The following is a 21,302-nucleotide window of genomic DNA, read 5'->3' as shown; positions in this document are numbered from 1 at the left end:
TGGGCCTGGAGAAATGGAACCACTCTCAAATTAATAGACAGAGCTGTGGATGCAATAACTCTATTATATAAACATTATAGTTTTTACCATTATTTGAGGCCATTGTGGTTTTTTACATTTACATTGTTTACAAACATTGGAGTAAAACAAGCATATATTTTGGGTTGCGATAGGGTACGACAGTTGAACTAAACTCATGAGGCATTAGAAGTTATTCAAGAAATCGACGGGTATATATAATTAAGCTAAAATAATGGATGTAACAACTGCAGATTGCCATTTTAACTCTAGATGCGCTGGGACAATGTATTTCACAATTTAAAACTATAGCTATATATGTGTAGCCTACTCTGTTTGCATGAAATTCTGTTCTAACAGTCTCAGTTTCTCGATACATTGTTGCAATAATAAACCGGTATGCGTGTAGCCAACAGTAGCTTCTGCGACTGAGATCGGGTGGTTTGCGTAACCAAGTGCAAAATGTAGGCTATTAGAAGTATAGAGGTAAGAATCATGCAAATATCCATCCTAAATAGAATGGTGAAATGTTGTGTTGGTAGCCCATCAGTGCACTGTGTAGAGCAAATGAGTTTTAGTTTAAATCAGTTTCAATCCGTATAGGCCTATATAGCTTCTGAACATTTATAGTCTATTCTGTTTAAAATCTACAAGCTGTGCAGAGTCCATACTGATGCAACTAAACTAGTGGTGAACGAAGTGTGTATTAAGGGTCAGACAAGTGCCACATATAGACCTTATGACCTCCCACCACCACTGCTGCCTAGGGCAGAAAGCTCCATAGAGGGAAAGTCCAGTACTGCAGCTGGGCATAAAAAGGGGAGAAGGAAGGACAAGAATGGGTGGAGCATAAGCAGCCGGGTGAGAAATCTGTGGATGAAAGGGGAATATGATTGGTGGAGAGAACTGAAGTGAGAGAGTGAGACTGAATAAGTGAGTGTATGGGTAGGGGATGGGAAGGTGATGTGTTGCGTGTAGAGAGAGAGAGAGAGAGATGCTGTTGCCAGGGAACAGTCGGCATAGAGGACCATTCACAGCAGCTCATGGAGTAAAAACACAAAGAGAGACTTGATATATTTGTGGTGTTTTTAGAATAAACAGGCAGATAGGAAAAGGAGGAGTATCCCAGTATGGACTGGAATAAACCAACATGAGCAGAGAGGATAGTACAGTATAACTGCTGAAGAGGAATTGGCACAGATGAAATAGCTATTATGGGATGGAGAGAGGAGGGATTATCACAAAAGGATTTAGAGTATAAATAGAATTACATGGGCAGAATAGACAACCAGAAACAGTCAAAATGATACCAGCATTGATGCCTTCAATTTAAAGGGTTGAGTGGAACTCTAAAGGAGCCTGTCACTTCAGTCTTCACGGCCAGTCTCTTTCACATTCTCCTTCCCCAACAGAGGTGGCCAGGGGGTTTTAGGGAACAGAGCTGCCCCCTGTCTTCAGACACCTGCTGCTGCCTTGACACAGGGGATGTAGAGAGAGGGGGGCGCCTCACTAGACCCATGCATCAACCCTGGTCTGGAGGATTACAATTCCTAGCTGTCCAATCTTTACATCAGTGAGTAAGGAGGGTGGACGCACAGGGACGCACAGACAGACGGAAGGAAGAGATTCAAAGGATCTCTTATTGCCCATGTGAGTACTACGGCCGCTCAGACCAGATGCCCTTGCGTTCTTCCTCTACCCTCTTTATTACAGACTCCTTGTACAGTGTGTGTGTGTGTGTGTGTGCGTGCGTGCGTGCGTGCGTGCGTGCGTGCGTGCGTGCGTGCGTGTGTGGTAAATGTATAGTAGCTCATGAAAACCATTGTCTATCAACTCAGTAGGATTAAATGTAAAAGAGGAATGTTTCCATTGTATTCTGTCTTGCATTTTCCTTGCAGGTGCATACTGCACACTACTACAATTCCTCTTCATTTACTCAAATGCCTGGCAGAATACTGAATACCCTTCCTGCCTACAGGCATAGCCTCCATTTGTATGCCCTCCAGAGAAGTAGTACCATCATTTCATTGTCAGTGTCCTACCTTAAAGTATTAGGATCCTATAAATATTTATGCATGGACATTATAGTGAGGGCACAAAACAATCCATAGTGTTTTATAAATGAAAGATGCGGGCAATTGATTACTTTGAGCACCTCTCATGCTAGTTTGTTTTTCTTCTTCCCTCCATCGTGATAACATGCCAGCTCTCTTTTCATTTGTGTGGATAGGATACTGTATTACTTCACTAGGCACAGACAGTTGGGTGTAGGAGGGTATGCAAATTATTCTGGCCACACAATAAGGCTCACGGTTGCACACTCAATCGAAGTGACATGTTTTGTGGGTTATGGCTGGGGTATTCTGCTATGCCCTTGGATATAAAGGACACTTCCCTATAGCCTCTGAGAGTGTGTATGGTGTAGATGTATACATTATATATATAGAGCCTGACCTACCTAACCACTCCTCTATCTTTGACAATTAATATGATTTTACAAAGACATTATAAAAACATAGTACATCTTACAATGCATTTGAAAGTATTGCCGGACAACAACATGATGTAAACAATCATTGAAACATTGTGATGTGTGTAGGACATTGCCTTACAAATCGTAGTGTTATCTCATTTATTTGTTCTGTATTTGTGTTGTGTGAATTCTCAGAGTAAGTGTTGCCACTTACCCACAGATCGGTACTGTACTTAAGGGGCCCTCCGTCAGTGAATATGTTTCTATAAATATGTCCACAGCTGACCTAGGGAACTTACTGTATGTCACTCAGTACACCCCCAGTACACCCCTTTGTTGATTTTCTACATGAGTGAAGAGGTACAAAGAGAGGAGGACTTCAATTCCATTAAACAACATTGGTCCCATTCTAATGCAATGAACCATACAACCTCAGCAGTAATTATACTGTGTATCTGACTCTTAATAACATTACATTGCCTCATTCTTATTCAACACCGTGGATGATGCTAATGAAAACTGAAACCTACGTTACACTTACAAATTTCCCTTAAAAACAGAATGTCAGTGATTACACTACGGTGCACTAATTAACATGATGTTAACACAGCTTGAGCTACCTGTAGGCAGTATTATTACGCTGTAGGCCTGTCACTGTCTATTTGAACTAGTGGCAGACAGACAGGATAAACCTGAACACATCAAAAAGTTGGCAACTGGGCTGAGGATTAGTAGCTGAGGAGGAGGGATTCAGAGTTGATTTCTCCTGGACTCTTGGATTCCACCTAGGAAATTCCTTCATTGTGATTGACTTTGAGTGAAGCTGCAAGGGAACCTGAGTCACATGTTCCTCACATGGTACATAGAGGGATAAACGCCCCGTGGCCTAGATTAAGCCTCTCAATTGAAATCATAAATACCGATAAATGAAATAAAAATCCTAATAACTGTACCATTGTTCCTTTTGTACAAACTCATTATTGCCTTATAATGTCTTATAACGGAGGAATTATCTGTGTTACACAAAACATGGGCTTATTGAAGTTGCCACTTGCACTTCATACCTGAGGATTGTTTTGATTTGGTTTGAGGTAGTTTGATAATATAATAATAGTAGTGATGGTGATCAGTGATCATTATAATTGTGATGTAGCACTTTTCCAAAGCTCAAAGTGCTCCATTGTAACAAGTGATTGATTGATTATTGTTGGTTAGTTAATTATGCATGGTCTGTCACTGTGTGCCACAGGCCCCTCTCCTCCCCTCCATGGAATGAGGCGACTGTAAGAATGGATAACATGGAGTATAAAGACGAGTGGCAGGATGATGACTTTCCCAGGTGGGTGTCAGATGACATTGATAATGCTGTACTTTACAGGGTACTTATTACTGTGTGTCAAGTATTGTAATAACTCACCGTTACATTGTACTTACAGCAGTAATCCAACAGTATGTAACAGTATACATAGCCTAAAGTGTAACCACAAAGATTACAATTAAGCAATAAGGCCTGAGGGGGTGTGGTATATAGCCAATATACCACGGCTAAGGGCTGTTCTTAGAAATGATGCAACGCGGCGTGCCTGGAAACAGCCCTTAGCCGTGGTATATTGGCCATATACCACAAACCGGTGTCTTATTGCTGGTGCCTTATTGCTATTTGTTGTCATGGCATTGTTCAATACTTGTTTCTGATTGGCTTGAAGCGCATTCTAGAGCATGCATTATTTCCCTATAATGCACAGCATATTTTCAGGTAGAATTCAATGGCTATAGTTCATTCTTACATGTTCTATATTTGAGTTGCTTTTGAAAGCAAAAGTTTAATTGAAAACATTATTTGCATTGTAGATTTTCATAATGGCAAGCTAGGACGGATGGTTTGGTTAGCTAAACTAGCAAGTTGATTTGTTTGGTTACCACGGCAACTACTGTAGCTATCTAGTAAACTTGCTAGCTACAGTCCTTCAGGGATGTTGAACACATTTCCACTGGCAAATTATAACATTTCTAGTGGCAAATATGTTCAATTATAGCTACAGTATAAAAGGGACAATCAACTCGGGGTGCTATGTGTTCTCTGGAAAATAATGCAACACCATGGAAGGTCGGGGAACACACCTTCCACGTTGTTCATTATTTTCCACAGAACACATAGCCCCTCGTTGACTATCCCTTACATAAACTGGTTACCAAGGTAATTAGAACAGTAAATAAGTTATTTTGTGTCAGCCAATCAGCATTCAGCATTGTGTTTACTTTTTTTATCACCTGGGCATCAGTACTGAGGAGATGTGATGGGTGGATGGCATTTCATCACAACTGGTAGATGACAATGACTCATGTTTGCAGTGATGTTTGTTGATGAATTACTATGATCAGCTTCAGCAAAATGTGCTTGAGGATTTCCCAGTGGGCTAGCCCCGTGCAGCTGGTCTAATTATAGACTGGGATACCCAGCAGATACCCCCATCTACTGAAATCAACCTTCTCTGAAATTACAATAGCTATATCACAATAGTATGTGCCTTAAACATTGACAAACACTGCATTGATAAAGATTAATTGGCCCCCAATAACTGAAGATTTACGAAGAGAACTTGATTTAGGTGTGATATGTCCCTTTATTGTCCCTATGAGGTGTACGGAGATCAGATACTTGCTCTGTAGGCGTGAGAGTGAAAGAGTGAAAGAGTGAGAGTGCGAGAGAGAGAGAGAGAGAGAGAGAGAGAGAGAGAGAGAGAGAGCGAGCATCCTGACACCAGGCAGCATCCTTTCTCTCTCGATCTGCAGCCTGGTCACATAGACTAGACGTAATATAGTAAAAGTAAATCCAGGACACACAAATTAGTACGATATGTTACAATTGGTATGTTACATAAGACAGAAGGTTACTAAAAGCAAAAACAAAAGTAGGGTGTTTGTTTGGGGTGGATGTATAACGCAAACGTCTAGAAACCCAAAGGTTAAGTGTTCAAATCTAATCACAGACAACTTGAGCATTTTAGCTAATTAGCTACTTTGCAACTACTTAGTGTGCTAGCTAACCTTCCCCTAACCCTAACCTTAACCATTTAATCTAACTCCTAACCTTAACCAGTAACCCTAATCCCTAGCCTAGCTAACATTAGCCACCTAGCTACCATTAGTATTAGTTATCTAGCCACCTAACTAATGTTAGCCACAACAACTTGGATATTGTAACATATAATAACATTTGCAAATTCATAACATATTGTATGAATTGCAATTTGGAAAATATTGTATGAATTGCAATTCATAACATATCATACGATTTGAAAGTCATTACATATCATACGAAATCAATGATGGACATCCACAAATTAATACATACAGTTCCATATGAAAGTAACATATCAGACTAATTGGAGTGTCCCGGATTTACATTTACTATGTTGCGTCTACCCCTGAGTCCAGGTTTCCATCTGAGGGAGTGGAGGCAGGGAGCAGCTCTCATTAAATGGCAGTGGGCTATGTCATGTGATGCAGCCAGGAGTCAAAAACACAGCATCACCAGGAAAATGGTGGCAAGTCAGCTTTAGGGAAGAGGAGGAAGAGAAAAGCAGCAGCTCTGAAGGATGATGTGCCTGAGGCTCGCTATAATCGACTGAGATAAGGAAATGCATAATAATATAGGATCTAGGGTTGTGAAGTCAATTATTTGCCTGGATCATCTTTGAAATCATCCTTCTCCTTTTTCATAAGGTAAGCTCTTATGATATGTTATTTCAGCCCTCGTCTTCTTAGGAGAAGAATATGGCCTGACCGCTTGACATTTCGGATTATAATACCCTTTGTTAGATATCAATCCTATTTAATTTAATCTTCATGGATTTCATTTTATGTAGGAAAATGGTTATTGAACAATGGGAGCTTGTCAGTAGTGATAGCAGTAGTCTGTCTTCAGGGACACTAGGTCGGACACCATGCAGTGTAACGGATGCTCTTGTCATTTGTTATTGCCAGTCATGTTGTTTTGGCAACACTCTGTTCTGGACTTTCTGTTCACCCTGGGATGTTAGGAAGAAAGGATACCTTAGGCTTATGCAGCAAAGCAAAGTGGAACTGTATACCTGTTACGGTTTTCCTCCGTTGAAAGAGAGTCGGACCAAAATGCAGCGTGGTTAATACGATACATGTTTAATGACGAATAAACACGACAATACAAAAACAAACGAAATGTGAAAACCTATACAGCCTATCTTGTGACAACTAACACAAAGACAGGAACAATCACCCACGAAACACTCAAAGAATATGGCTGCCTAAATATGGTTCCCAATCAGAGACAACGAGAATCACCTGCCTCTGATTGAGAACCACCTCAGGCAACCATAGACTTTGCTAAAACACCCCACTAAGCCACAATCCCAAAACCTACGAAAAAACCCCAATACACAAACACACCACAAAATAAACTCATGTCACACCCTGGCCTGACCAAATAAATAAATAAAACACAAAATACTAAGACCAGGGCGTGACAGAACCCCCCCCCCCCAAGGTGCGGACTCCCGGCCGCACACTTAAACCCATAGGGGAGGGTCCGGGTGGGCGTCTGTCCACGGCGGCTCCGGCTCGGCACGTGGACCCCACTCCAACCAAGTCTTAGTCCCCCTGTAACGCGTCCTTTGATTGGCGAACCTCGCCGCCGACCTTGGCCTAATAACCCTCACCAAGGACCCCACTGGACTGAGGGGCAGCTCGGGACTGAGGTAGAAGCTCGGGACTGAGGGGAAGCTCGGGACTGAGAGGAAGCTCGGGACTGAGGGGTAGCTCGGGACTGAGGGGTAGCTCGGCACTGAGGGGAAGCTCGGGACTGAGGGGAAGCTCGGGACTGAGGGGTAGCTCGGCACTGATGGGTAGCTCGGCACTGAGGGGTAGCTCGGCACTGAGGGGAAGCTCGGCACTGAGGGGAAGCTCGGCACTGAGGGGAAGCCCAGTACTGAGAGGAAGCCCAGTACTGAGAGGAAGGTAGTTGGCTCTGGCAGATCCTGGCTAGCTGGTGGTTCTGGCAGATCCTGGCTGACTGGCGGTTCCGGCAGATCCTGGTTGACTGGCGGATCCTGGCTGAATGGCGGATCCTGGCTGAATGGTGGATCCTGGCTGAATGGCGGATCTGGAAAATCCTGGCTGACTGGCAGATCCTGGCTGACTGGCAGCTCTAGCTGCTCTGGCTGCTCCATGCAGACAGGTAGCTCTAGCTGCTCTGGCTGCTCCATGCAGACAGGCAGCTCTGGCTGCTCCATGCAGACAGGCAGCTCTGGCTGCTCCATGCAGACAGGCAGCTCTGGCTGCTCCATGCAGACAGGCAGCTCTGGCTGCTCCATGCAGACTGGCAGCTCTGGCTGCTCCATGCAGACTGGCAGCTCTGGCTGCTCCATGCAGACTGGCAGCTCTGGCTTCTCCATGCAGATTAGCAGCTCTGGTTGCGCTGAACAGGCAGGAGACTCCGGCAGCGCTGGAGAGGAGGAAGGCTCTGGCAGCGCTAAACAGGCGGGAGACTCCGGCAGCGCTGGAGAGGAGGAAGGCTCTGGCAGCGCTAAACAGGCGGGAGACTCCGACAGCGCTGGAGAGGAGAAAGGCTCTGGCAGCGCTGAACAGGCGAGGCGCACTGAAGGCCTGGTGCGTGGTGCTGGCACTGGTGGTACTGGGCCGAGGACACGCACAGGAAGCCTGGTGCGGGGAGCTGCCACCGGAGGACTGGTGTGTGGAGGTGGCACTGGATAGACCGGTGTGTGGAGGTGGCACTGGATAGACCGGACCGTGCAGGCGCACTGGAGCTCTTGAGCACCGAGCCTGCCCAACCTTATCTGGCTCGATGCCCACTCTAGCCCGGCCAATACGAAGAGCTGGTATGTACCGCACCGGGCTATGCACCCGCACTGGAGACACCGTGCACTCCATAGCATAACACGGTGCCTGCCCGGTCTCTTTAGCCCCCCGGTAAGCACAGGAAGTTAGCACAGGTCTCCTACCTGGCGTAGCCATACTCCCTGTGAGCCCCCCCCCAATACATTTTTGGGGCTGACTCGCGGGCTTCCATCCGCGTCGCCGTGCTGCCTCTTCATACCAGCGCCTCTCCGCTTTCGCCGCCTCCAGTTCATCTTTGGGGTGGCGATATTCTCCAGGCTGTGCCCAGGGTCCTTTTCCGTCCAATATCTCCTCCCAAGTCCAGAAGTCCTGTGATCGCTGCTCCTCACAATAAATAGGGGGAGTTGGCTCAGGTCTGAACCCTGACTCTGCCACACTCTCCCTGAGCCCCCCCCCCCCGATACATTTTTGGGGCTGACTCTCGGGCTTCCTTGCCAACCGTGTTCCCTCGTATCGCCGGCTCCTATCTCCGGCTGCCTCTGCTCTCCTAAGTGACTCCACCTGTTCCCATGGGAGGCGATCTCTTCCAGCCAGTATCTCCTCCCAAGTGTAACAACCCTTGCCATCCAAAACGTCTTCCCATGTCCATTCCTCTTTTCGCTGCTCCTGCTGTCGCTGCCTGTCACCACGCCGCTTGGTCCTGTGGTGGGTGATTCTGTTACGGTTTTTCTCCGTTGAAAGAGAGTCGGACCAAAATGCAGCGTGGTTAATACGATACATGTTTAATGACGAATAAACACGACAATACAAAAACAACAAACGGAACGTGAAAACCTATACAGCCTATCTTGTGACAACTAACACAAAGACAGGAACAATCACCCACGAAACACTCAAAGAATATGGCTGCCTAAATATGGTTCCCAATCAGAGACAACGAGAATCACCTGCCTCTGATTGAGAACCGCCTCAGGCAACCATATAGACTTTGCTAGAACACCCCACTAAGCCACAATCCCAAAACCTACGAAAAAACCCCAATACACAAACACACCACAAAATAAACCCATGTCACACCCTGGCCTGACCAAATAAAGAAAGAAAACACAAAATACTAAGACCAGGGCGTGACAATACCTTATATTTCCTCTGTGCCTCTTGGTATTTGGTTGAAGTTGTTGTTTCTCCCTGTTATACCCTTGATTCCCCTCCTCCTTCACTTTGTTTCACATTACAATAGGTGACAAGGGAAATTACACCTCGTGTTAAGGGGTAACCTAACAGTGTGTCTGCCTCCCTGTACAGAGAACAGGGGGTTTTGACATACCACCGCCTCTCCCTCCCTCCTCTCAACATGGCAGTGCTATCATCTAAAGAGCTCCCTGGGGAGATGCTAATAACCATCCAGCCTCTCTCTCTGTGCTCCCTTTGTGGTGCTGAGCCAGATCACTGACAACCCCACTGACATGATTCAAACCAAATCAAATCAAAGTTTATTTGTCACGTGCGACGAATACAACAGGTGTAGACTTTACAATGAAATGTTTACTTACAGGCTTTAACCAACAGTGCAAAAAAGGTATTAGGTGAGCAATAGGTTGCTGGCATATGTTAATTTTGCACCATCTGCAATGATGTGATACTGTACTAGTGTGCTTCCAGGACTATTTGGGGTTTGGTTTATTTGAATCAAGTCTGACTGGCTGGCTTTAGGGTTCAGTCATGTCATGCTATTGTGTGTGGCTGTGGCTCTGACAGAATGCTGTGCCACTGTGTTGATTTTTCAGACCACTTCCTGAAGACGGTGACATGGAGTCTTCCTGTGGTCTCACCGATGACAAAGCCTGTGAGTAACTTTAAAAGACTATGTGACTGGCATTAAGTACCTCAATTAACTTACACTACATGGCCAAAAGTATGCGGACAACTGCTCGTCGAACGTCTCATTCCAAAATCATGGGCATTAATATGGAGGTCCCCCCTTTGTTGCTGTAACCGCCTCCAGTCTTCTTGGAAGGCTTTCCACTAGATGTTGGAACATTGCTGCGGGGACTTGCTTCCATTCAGCCACAAGAGCATTCGTGAGGTTGGGCACTGATGTTGGACGATTAGGCCTGGCTCGCAGTCGGCGTTCCAATTAATCCCAAAGGTGTTCACTGTGGTTGAGGTCAGGGCTCTGTGCAGGCCAGTCAAGTTCTTCCACATCGATCTCAACAAACCATTTCTGTATCTACCTCAGTTTGTGCACGGGGCCATTGTCATGCTGAAACAGTAAAAGGGCCTTCCCCAAACTGTTGCCACAAAGTTGGAAGTACAGAATCGTCCAGAAGGTCATTGTATGCTCTTGTGTTAAGATTTTTCTTCATTGGAGTTAAGGGGCCTAGCCCGAACCATGCAAAAACAGCCCCGGACCATTCATCCTCCTCCACCAAACCTTACAGTTGGCACTATGCATTGGGCAGGTAGCTTACTCCTGGCATCCGCCAAACCCAGATTCGTTGGTTGGACTGGCAGATTTGTATTTGTATTTATTATGGATCCCCATTAGCTGCTACCAAAGCAAAATTAAGACAGTTGTTGAAGCTAAGTGAGTGTTGCGACTGAGGACAGACGATTTTTATGCACTACGCGCTTCAGCACACGGCGCTCCTGTTCTGTGATATTGTGTGGCCTACCACTTCACGGCTGAGCCATTCTTGCTCCTAGATATTTCCACTTAAAGTTGACCAGGGCAGCTCTAGCAGGCCAGAAATTTGAAGAACTGACATGTTGGAAAGGTAGCATCCTATGATAGTGCCACGTTGAAAGTCAGTGAGCTCTTCAGTAAAGCCATTCAACTGCCAATGTTTGTTAATGGACATTCCATAGCTGTGTGCTCGATTTTATACATCTGTCAGCAACGGGTGTGGCTGAAATAGGGGAATCCACTAATTTTACGGGGTGTCCACATACTTTTCTGCATACAGTGTAAGTAACTTCAGTAGTATTACTTTATGAATAACATGTATTATCCAATTGTCATATTTTGCTGATGATTGTTATATTGTTAAAAAGGCCACTAAATATATTGTTAAAAAAAATAAAAAAATACTTTATGACAATAAGCCTTGCCTCACACACTGATGCTTTAAACCCTTTTTTTCACATGCTACTTCATAAACCCTGCAACTGTGAATTCAACTGGATGTTATGTGTGTACACTACCAGTTACTAATGAGTCTCACCTCCTCTGCCGCAGCTCCCCCCAACTCTCTGAATGTTAGTGCAAGTGGAGGTGGCGGAGGTGGAGTAGTGTCCACTCATCGCAAGCGCCGTACGTTAGTGGCCCCGGATATCAACCTGTCCCTGGACCACAGCGAGGGTTCCATGCTGTCTGACGACTTCCTGGATACGCCCGACGACCTGGACATCAATGTCGACGACATCGACACCCCCGACGACAACGACTCTCTGGAGTTCATCACCAATGGCAATGAGCTGGAGTGGGAAGGTGAGTAGGGCTCATGGGGCATGGATTAATGGTAGCCCTGGTATCAGCCTTCAGCCCTGGTTGCCAGCCTGGTAGCCTGGGTGCCAGTCTTTCTGCTTTAGACAACCTGTTATTTGGCTAAATGTAGTCTGGCACGGTCTGGCACCCACTTCTGGTAGATAAATAGCTGCATAGTACACTAATGTTTATGTCCACAGCCAAACAGCAAAAAAGCTAAGATACTGAAGAGAAATACAAAAGTGGATGACATAAAATAAATAAATGTTGTCTCACTCATACAAATACATTAGCTTCACATTGTAGCATAAACACCTTTCAACTTTCCACTATGTATGTCCAGATGATACCCCGGTGGCCATTGCCAAAGCGGGGCCTGGTGACGGAGTGGAGGAAGACTGTGCTGATGGGACGGGGGGTAACGGGCGCCTGTGGAGGACCGTGATAATCGGGGAGCAGGAGCACCGTATCGACATGCAGGTCATCAGGCCGTATCTCCGCGTCATCACCCATGGGGGTCAGTATCCAGCCAACAGCATCCAGCCAGAGCCATAGATACTGTATACGTATTTATTTTATTTTTTATTTCACTTTTATTTAACCAGGTAGGCCAGTTGAGAACAAGTTCTCATTTACAACTGTGACCTGGCCAAGATAAAGCAAAGCAGTGCGACACAAACAACAACACAAAGTTACACATGGAATAAACAAACATACAGTCAATAACACAATAGAAAAGTATATATACAGTGTGTGCAAATGAGGTAAGACAAGGGAGGTAAGGCAAAAAATAGGCCATAGTGGCTAAATAATTACAATTTCGCAATTGAACACTGGAGTGATAGATGTGCAGAAGATGAATGTGCAAGCAGAGATACTGGGGTGCAAAGGAGCAACAACAAAAAAAACAGTATGGGGAGGAGGTAGTTGGATGGGCTATTTACAGATGGGCTATGTACAGTTGCAGTGATCTGTGAGTTGCTCTGACAACTGGTGCTTAAAGTTAGAGAGGGAGATATGAGTCTCCAGCTTCAGTGATTTTTGCAATTCGATTCGACATAGTTAAACTCATTAACATTTAATTGTCTATGAACTTTCTCTGCCAACATGGTGCCAATTATTAAATCTCAAACTGAGTTTACATCTGTAAATGGCTGTGCATCCAACATAGTGACACCAACAGAATGAACTAACAGGCTCTACTCTCCTCCTGCAGGTTACTATGGTGAGGGTCTGAATGCCATCATAGTGTTCTCAGCCTGTTACCTGCCCGACAGCAGCTGTGCAGATTACCACTACATCATGGAAAACCTCTTCCTGTGAGTAACTGTGTTATTAAAAATATGACGTTGCACCCATCAGAAAGCCTTGCTATGTAGTGATATTTGAAACTAGGTTATCATGCACAAAATGCTATCATAAAAAAAACATTCTTCAGAGAGAGCATGTCATACATCATGTAGGAATGTTGGATTGAACATTTACGCTGCCAGACAATATAACCTGATTGAGATTTCATTAGTGCTTGCAATGGCAGCAATAAAATGAACCTCAATATTTTTCCCTTCCACATTGCCATCTCAGGTATGTGGTTAGCAGCCTAGAAATGCTGGTGGCTGAGGACTATTTGATCATCTACATGAATGGAGCCACACCGCGGGGCAAGATGCCAGGCATAGGATGGCTAAAGAAATGCTATCAGATGATTGATAGGAGGTAAGGATATTTATATTTTATACTAACTACTGAACAACAGCTTTTTTAATTCGATCGTTCATGCTGTTGACATAGGATGGACGTGCATGACATAAATATCAACTGAGTTTAAGAAAAGTTAATGGCGCTACTGGCAGTCAATGGGAAAGGGATTCACTCATACTAAGCTGTATTTCCTTATTTCAACTGCCGGCAGGTAACCTAGCGTTTAAGAGCGTTGGGCCAGTAAACAAAAGGTTGCTGGTTCAAATCCCTGAGCCGTCTAGGTGAAAAACATTTAGATGTGCCCTTGAGCAAGACACTGAACCATAATTGCTCTGGATAAGAGCATCTGCTAAATTACTAAAATGTAACTGCTTAAATCTGTTGTCTCTGTAGGCTCAGGAAGAACCTGAAGTCTCTGGTCATTGCCCACCCCACCTGGTTCATCCGCACTGTGCTGGCCATATCCAGGCCCTTCATCAGGTGACAACACAACGACACATTAATAACACAGTTATAGTATACATATCGTCACTGACAATTTATAGCTGTACACAAAACATAAATATAACTTGTTGTTGCTGTATCCTGTTGTTATTTGCAGTGTGAAGTTTATGAATAAGATCCAGTATGTACACAGTCTGGATGAGCTGGCAGAGATTGTCCCCATGGAACATGTGCAGGTCCCAGAATGTGTAATGCAGTAAGTATCATCAACCATCATGGTTAGTAACTGACTCCCACCATCATTCACAGACTTGCAGTGATTTACAATTTTGCTGGAGTAGACTAATAAATGATGTAAACTTGCAAGAAAATAATTATTCCTTCAGTGAAAAGACGTGGATGCCTGGCAGAGACTTTGAGGCAGTAAAGAAGTCATAGAAGAAGACATTTAAATATCAAAGTTTTTCAAATGGGAATTGATATGTTAATTATGTTATTCTCAGCCAAGGACTACATTTAAGATAGGTTCTGTATTACAACTTGAAAAGGACTTGGATAGGAATAGGAATCGTATGATTTTTCTTTCTTTTTATAGATTTGAGGAGGAGAGGATCAAGGCTCGGAGAGAAAGGTAAAATACATTTACATCTGATTTACACTACCGTTCAAAAGTTTGGCGTCACTTAGAAATATCCTTGTTTTTGAAAGAAAAGCACATTTTTTGTCTGTTAAAATAACATCAAATTGATCAGAAATACAGTGTAAACATTGTTAATGTTGTAAATGACTATTGTAGCTGGAAATGGCAGATGTTTTTATGGAATATCTACATAGGCGTACAGAGGCCCATCATCAACAACCATCACTCCTGTGTTCCAATGGCACGTTGTGTTAGCTAATCCAAGTCTATCATTTTAAAAGGCTGATTGATCATTAGAAAACCCTTTTGCAATTATGTTAGCACAGCTGAAAACTGTTGTGCTATTTAAAGAAGCAATAAAACTGGCCCCCTTTAGAGACTAGTTGAGTATCTGGAGCATCAGCATTTGTGGGTTCGATTACAGGCTCAAAATGGCCAGAAACAAAGACCTTTCTTCTGAAACTCGTCAGTCTATTCTTGTTCTGAGAAATGAAGGCTATTCCATGCGAGTAATTGCCAAGAAACTGAAGATCTCATACAACGCTGTGTACTACTCCCTTCACAGAACAGCGCAAACTGTCTGTAACCAGAATAGAAAGAGGAGTGGGAGGCCCCGGTGCACAACTGAGCAAGAGGACAAGAACATTGGAATGTCTAGTTTGAGAAACAGACGCCTCACAAGTCCTCAACTGGCAGCTTCATTAAATAATACCCCCAAAACACTAGTCTCAACGTCACCAGTGAAGAGGCGACTCCGGGATGCTGGTCTTATAGGCAGAGTTCCTTTGTCCAGTGTTCTTTTGCCCATTTTAATATTTTATTTTTATTGGCCAGTCTGAGATATGACTTTTTCTTTGCAACTTTTCCTAGAAGGCCAGCATCCCAGAGTCGCCTCTTCACTGTTGACGTTGAGACTGGTGTTTAATCAACAAATTAGGCACATTTGGGCAGTCTTGATACAACAATTTGAACATAAATGCAATGGTTCATTGGATCAGTCTAAAACGTTGCATACACACTGATGCCATCTGGTGGCCAAAATCTAAATTGCACCTGGGCTGGAATAATAGTACATTATGGCCTTTCTCCTGCATTTAAAAGATGGTACAAAAAAAATACAAATACATTTATTTGTATTATCATTTACCAGATCTATTGTTTTATATTCTACAACATTCCTTTCACATTTCCCTAAACTTAAAAGTGTTTCCTTTCAAATGGTACCAAGAATATGCATAACCTTGCTTCAGGGTCTGAGCTACAGGCAGTTAGATTTGTCATTTTAGGCCCAAATTTTTTTTTTAAAGGGGCTTATTCGTAAGAGGTTTTAACACTAATCAGTACAACAGTTTTCAGCTGTGCTAACATAATTGCAAAAGGGTTTTCAATTAGCCTTTTAAAATGATAAACTTGGATTAGCTAACACAATGTGCCATTGGAACACAGAAGTGATGGTTGCTGATAATGGACCTCTGTATGCCTATGTAGATATTCTATAAAAAATCAGCTGTTTCCAGCTACAATAGTCATTTACTATATTATCAATGTCTACACTGTATTTCTGATCAATTTGCTGTTATTTTAATGGACATTTCTGTCGGGGAAAATCATGTCTGACATGTCTAAGTGTAAATTACAAACATCAGAAGCCTTTTTAAACCTCAAATACACTACAAGTTTTAAATTTCCTCCAGGGTGATCAAATGAAGATCCTACATCTGTATTGTGTCCCTCTGCCTGAACAGGATGGAGCAGGAACAGCGGCAGCAGGAGCAGCAACATCAGCACCAGGCAAACCCACAGGAGTCTTCTTCAGCCAAGGCAGAGAGGTAGGGAGTAGACAGTTGCACTACAATGGCCTGTGTGTGATAGCCAAATTAAGCAATAAGGGAGGAGGGGGTGTGGTATATGGCCAATATACCACAGCTAAGGGCTGTACTTATGCAGGACGCAAAGTGGAGTGCCTGGATACAACCCTTAGTCATGTTATATTGGCCATATACCACAAACCCCTGAGTGGCCTTATTGCTATTATAAACTGGTTACCAACGTAATTAGAGCAGTAAAAATAAAGGTTTTGTCATACCCGTGGTATATGGTCTGATATATCACGGCTGTCAGCCAATCAGCATTCAGGGCTTGAACCTCCCAGTTTATAATATCGTATAGACCAGGGACCTTTAACTCCCTCTTCAGTCTGGATACCCAGTAACTCTCCGGGACCAAGGTTGGAGATCCCTGGTATAGACCAAGCAGTAGTCAACATGTCCATATGGTCAAGCAATATTTCCTGTCACTAGCAATATAGAAGGGAATGATGGGGAAACAATGTTACAGAGACATGTTTATTCATAGTCATGTGATTTGCAGGCCCAAGTCAATGATCGCAGAGCAAGGAATCTGAAAAGGACCTCTTCCTCTATGTTCATCTCATGGTAAATACATAACACTCCACTGCTTCTCTCATAGGGACCACAAGGTGGCACTGCATTCATAAATACACTGCATATTGTGCATATAGTATCCACTGGCAGCCTTTGGCAGGAGCCAGGCTCATAGAAATCCTGTTAAATTAGTTCTAAGATATAATTCTGTGGTCGTTAAACCACTTAAACAGATGTTAACCACCAGCACCATTTGAACGTCTACTGTTATGTAATGTCCACTTGCTCAGTTTTTTAAGAATCAGACCCTGTCAGCCCACAATGCTATTATAAAGGAATGACCTATCAAGTGCATACAGCCAAGTCTAATGAGTGGACGTGTGAAGAGTGTGTGTGTCTCACTGTGTCATCATGGGACTTTCAGGGGTTAAGGGGTCATGCATGTTGCAGCCCCATTCATTTTTCAATAAGGCCAGCTGTATTGAATGAACTGCTCAGTCTGCCGTGTTGAAAAGTGTGTTCTTGTACAAGTTGTTTAAATCATTAGCCTCCTTCTTAATGACAGTGTCTTTTTTAATCTGTGCAGTTGCTGAAAGAAGTTTGGAGCATGAATACAATGTTTTATAAGAAGCAAGAGGAAGGCCAACAAATCTAAGAATACTTCCTAATTTATCAATATCAAGCTGAAGAAAGAATAATGATTTTTCCATCGTGATGTGAACCGACCTGACCCCCAGCACACACACACACACACACACTCCTCTGAAGATCTTAGGTTGCAACTGATTACATCAGGACATTCCAAGGAAGGCAAAGTCCCAACAGGTACTCTCGCTGTTACAAAGACTGTACAACTGCATATGTTACTTAATTTTTACGACTGCTTGAGGCAGTTACTTTTGAACCCCCAGGTTCCCACCATGAGTTTTGTATCCATTTCAAATATAGATACCAGTGTGACAGTGAAATCCCTTTGCATTAGTCAAGATGTAAGGAAAACGTACAAGAATATTGAAGAAAATGTTCCACAGGACATATTGTAACTGGTGTAAGCTGTCAGTAGCAGGCAGGCTGGTAACCAGACCTGTTTGATGTGTTGGAGGCTCTTGCGGGGACCATGGTAGGCTAGACTTGAGGATGTAGTGTATGCTGAGAGGAGGATATGATCAAAGAGGAGAAGAAGAGAGAGTCAAGCAATGCTTCCCAGAGAGCTCAGCAATGGTGTATGCTGTGGCATAATAAACTATCTTTCACCCATTAGCGCAATGCTACTCCTTGTGTAGACCAGAAGGCTTTGCGAGACATCAGATGCCTTCACCTTTGCTTTGTTTTTGCCTCATAATGTCTCCTAAAACAGGCCTTATTTTTAATCTGCTGCGTTGCATGAATCATTTTGATGCCATTGTTCCATATTCCTAGATTGATCTGGGGATCATTCAGTACCCAACCAACCCATGTACCTTACATTCTGAAGTGCCGCACAAATTATGTCTGTACATGAATATGAAGGCACACTGAAAGTAAGACCAACAAGATATTTGCTGTTTTTTCAAGAGGACAGCATTTCGTTTAAATTACTTTAGTCATTCATGTTGTGATTTAATCACATAATTTTTCCATTGTGCTTTGTTTTTGGTACAGTCAAAGCATGTCAACATGTTGCCAGCCTGTAATGTCCCTTCAGATGTCCTATAAGACAATAGACTAGCTGTAAATCTTCTATTGGATACTCACCTAATGGATGGTAAAGGGGAGGTAGTGTTAGAGTTTTTATTTTTGTAAGAATTACATACATGATGTTTTGCCAGTGTAATGTAAGTGTTGTTTTGCACTATTGAATTTGATTGTCATTAAATGGTTAGCATAGAATCTATCTGTGTATATTTGGGGACAGGTTGGCTTCCTAATACTGTATGTAACTCAAGATGGATTTTTGTGTGCTGTTGACATTTTTGTGCATTTAGTATGTACAATTTCATGCATTTTTGGTTACCTGTCTAGGCATGCACCTCTATAGCAAGTATGATGATGAGAAATGTCTAGATGTTTCTGAAAAGCCATCCACCTTCAAAATGTTACTGTACATTGATTCATGTAAAATTGAAGATAGACATTTTCTGTGGACTGGTATTGTGCAGCTGATCATGGGCTGGACTAGAGGTTACCGATATTCAAAGGACAGAGTAAGAAAATGTCTTCAGAAAAGTTTACGAAACATTCCGAACACTGGAACGTTTATTTTGCCTTTGAAATACCTATCCCACCAAAAGGTAGGCCTAAACAAGGCACATAATTGCAGGAGTTCTTCTGTAGTCTCCCAATGTTGCTGGGGATTGTGCCCTTTTCTAAGGAATGTCAGTTCTTCTGAGTGCCTATCTATCTTTCAACCAAATTCTACACAGAAAACTATGATGTGGAACGTAAAAATATATTCTCTTAACACTTAGTTGACTACTGGGACTTTTTCCAAGTCATTGGTAGTAAACTGATTTTGTTGACAGTAGTGTATTTTGTTTTGGTAAATGTTCTCCATGGATAGCAACCCTTGAGCATCCAAAAAAGGATATGAATCATATTTTCAGTCTTTAAAAGCACAATATGTTATTACACTGGATGATTTGAAAGAGATCAGTGGGTAATTTGTCTGCTAGCATACTGTATGTAGTTTATTTAAAATAAAAAATGCAAAGCTTAAAATGGGGATCAAAGATTAGCCTTGTTCTTTAGATTGTGATGGTAAATTCTTCCATGTAAATAAAAAAATTAACTGTTCCACCCAACAATCTCTCTGTGACCTGTATTCTTCAATTTCTAATTGACAAATTGCTGTAATGAATATCTTTCACACATTCAGAATGTATGGATAGCTTTCACTTGAATCGAACTTGTTGAGAAAATTACAGTTACATTTGCATTACCATAAAAGTAAGGGTGTCCAGGTGTTCACTGAGTTGACTTGAAGCAATGCTGGACTTCCCGAACAGGTGCTTGTTGGGGTTCAAATGAAGCTATTAATACACAGTCGTGACACACACATCTACATCCACTCTAACGAGTATCACATGAGCCTCCCGGCTCTGTTTAAAAAAAAAAGGACAGTTACATCAGCTCAGCTGTATTAGTGACAGAGGCAGAGTTGGTCACTGGTCAGTCACACACATGGATCTAAATTAAGAATGGCCTTCAGCAAATGACATGTGCAGCCAATTACATTGTCCTATCAAAACAATTGCAGTCACGTATGACTCGCAACACAAATACTGTATCTGTTTACTCATAGTAGTGAGAAGTATTGTGGTGTTTTGAACTAACGCATATGCAATGGCCTTGGTAGGCTATCATATGTGGAGAATGGAATACAGAATTTTTTCTACATGAAAGACTGGTACAATACATTTTGTTCTGAATGTTTTGATTCACAGTACCTGTCAAATGTTTGGACTTCTACTCATTCAAGGGTTTTTCTTTATTTTTACTATTTTATATACTGTAGAATAATATTGAAGACATCAAAACTATGAAACCAAAAAAGTGTTAAATAAATCTAATTATATTTTACATTTTAGATTATTCAAAGTAGCCACCCTTTGGTGGGAACTCCTTCAAGACTGTTGGAAGTGCATTCCAGTTGAAGCTGGTTGAGAGAATGCCAAGAGTGTGCAAAGCTGTCATCAAGGCAAAGGGTGGCTAGTTTGAAGAATCTCAAATATGAAATATATTTTGATTTGTTTAACACTTTTTTGGTTACTACATTATTCTATATGTGTTGTTCCATAGTTTTGATGTCTTCACTAGTATTCTACAATGTAGAAAAATAGTAAAAATAAAGAAAAACTCTGGAATGACTAGGTGTGTCCAAACTTTTGACACGAGCAATGGACATTCGACTTGTGGAAGTCTGTCCTTTGGTCTGATGAGTCCAAATTTGAGATTTTTGTTTCCAACCACTGTGTCTTTGTGAGACGCAGAGTAGATTAACGGTGGATCTCTGTGTGTGTGGTTCCCACCATGAAGCATGGAGGAGGAGGTGTGATGGTGCCTTGCTGGTAACACTGTCAGTGATGTATTTAGAATTCAAGGCACACTTAACCAGCATGGCTCCCACAGCATTCTGCATTGATATGCCATCCCATCCGGTTTGGGCTTAGTGGGACTATCATTTGTTTTTCAACAGGACAATGACCCAACACACCTCCTCGTTGTGTAAGGGCTATTTGACCAAGAAGTAGAATGATGGAGTGCTGCATCAGATGACCTGGCTTCCACAATCACACGACCTCAACCCAATTGAGATGGTTTGGGATGAGTTGGACCGCAGAG

At 42.8% G+C, this 21,302-nt stretch overlaps 1 protein-coding gene across 2 annotated transcripts; it reads left to right on the top strand.

The window, feature by feature from the left end:
• Positions 1 to 983: 983 nt before the first annotated feature.
• Positions 984 to 19,756, top strand: LOC112252184 (caytaxin). Of its 2 annotated transcripts, XM_024423199.2 has the most exons (13): positions 984 to 1,668; positions 3,741 to 3,830; positions 10,114 to 10,172; positions 11,565 to 11,816; positions 12,157 to 12,330; positions 13,030 to 13,132; positions 13,398 to 13,529; positions 13,908 to 13,994; positions 14,116 to 14,214; positions 14,554 to 14,589; positions 16,344 to 16,427; positions 16,969 to 17,033; positions 17,569 to 19,756. In XM_024423199.2, coding segments are annotated over exons 1-12 (1,152 nt in total). In that variant the 5' UTR covers positions 984 to 1,666; the 3' UTR covers positions 17,003 to 17,033; positions 17,569 to 19,756. The 2 variants fall into 2 exon arrangements, with proteins under 2 accessions (XP_024278967.1, XP_024278968.1); XM_024423200.1 differs by lacking the exons at positions 984 to 1,668; positions 3,741 to 3,830 and adding an exon at positions 6,008 to 6,217.
• The last annotated feature ends 1,546 nt before the right edge of the window (positions 19,757 to 21,302 follow it).

The sequence above is a fragment of the Oncorhynchus tshawytscha genome, linkage group LG06 (assembly GCF_018296145.1).
Source record: "Oncorhynchus tshawytscha isolate Ot180627B linkage group LG06, Otsh_v2.0, whole genome shotgun sequence".
In the NCBI taxonomy this organism is placed as follows: Eukaryota; Metazoa; Chordata; class Actinopteri; order Salmoniformes; family Salmonidae; genus Oncorhynchus; species Oncorhynchus tshawytscha.
This window is presented reverse-complemented; position numbering and strand designations above follow the sequence as displayed.

Bases quoted from the DNA above. Each gene is read 5' to 3' on its own strand.
- LOC112252184 (XM_024423199.2), top strand. The intron at 3,831-10,113 runs GTGGGTGTCAGA...TTGATTTTTCAG, and splicing joins CAGGATGATGACTTTCCCAG to ACCACTTCCTGAAGACGGTG. The intron at 13,995-14,115 runs GTGACAACACAA...TGTTATTTGCAG, and splicing joins ATATCCAGGCCCTTCATCAG to TGTGAAGTTTATGAATAAGA.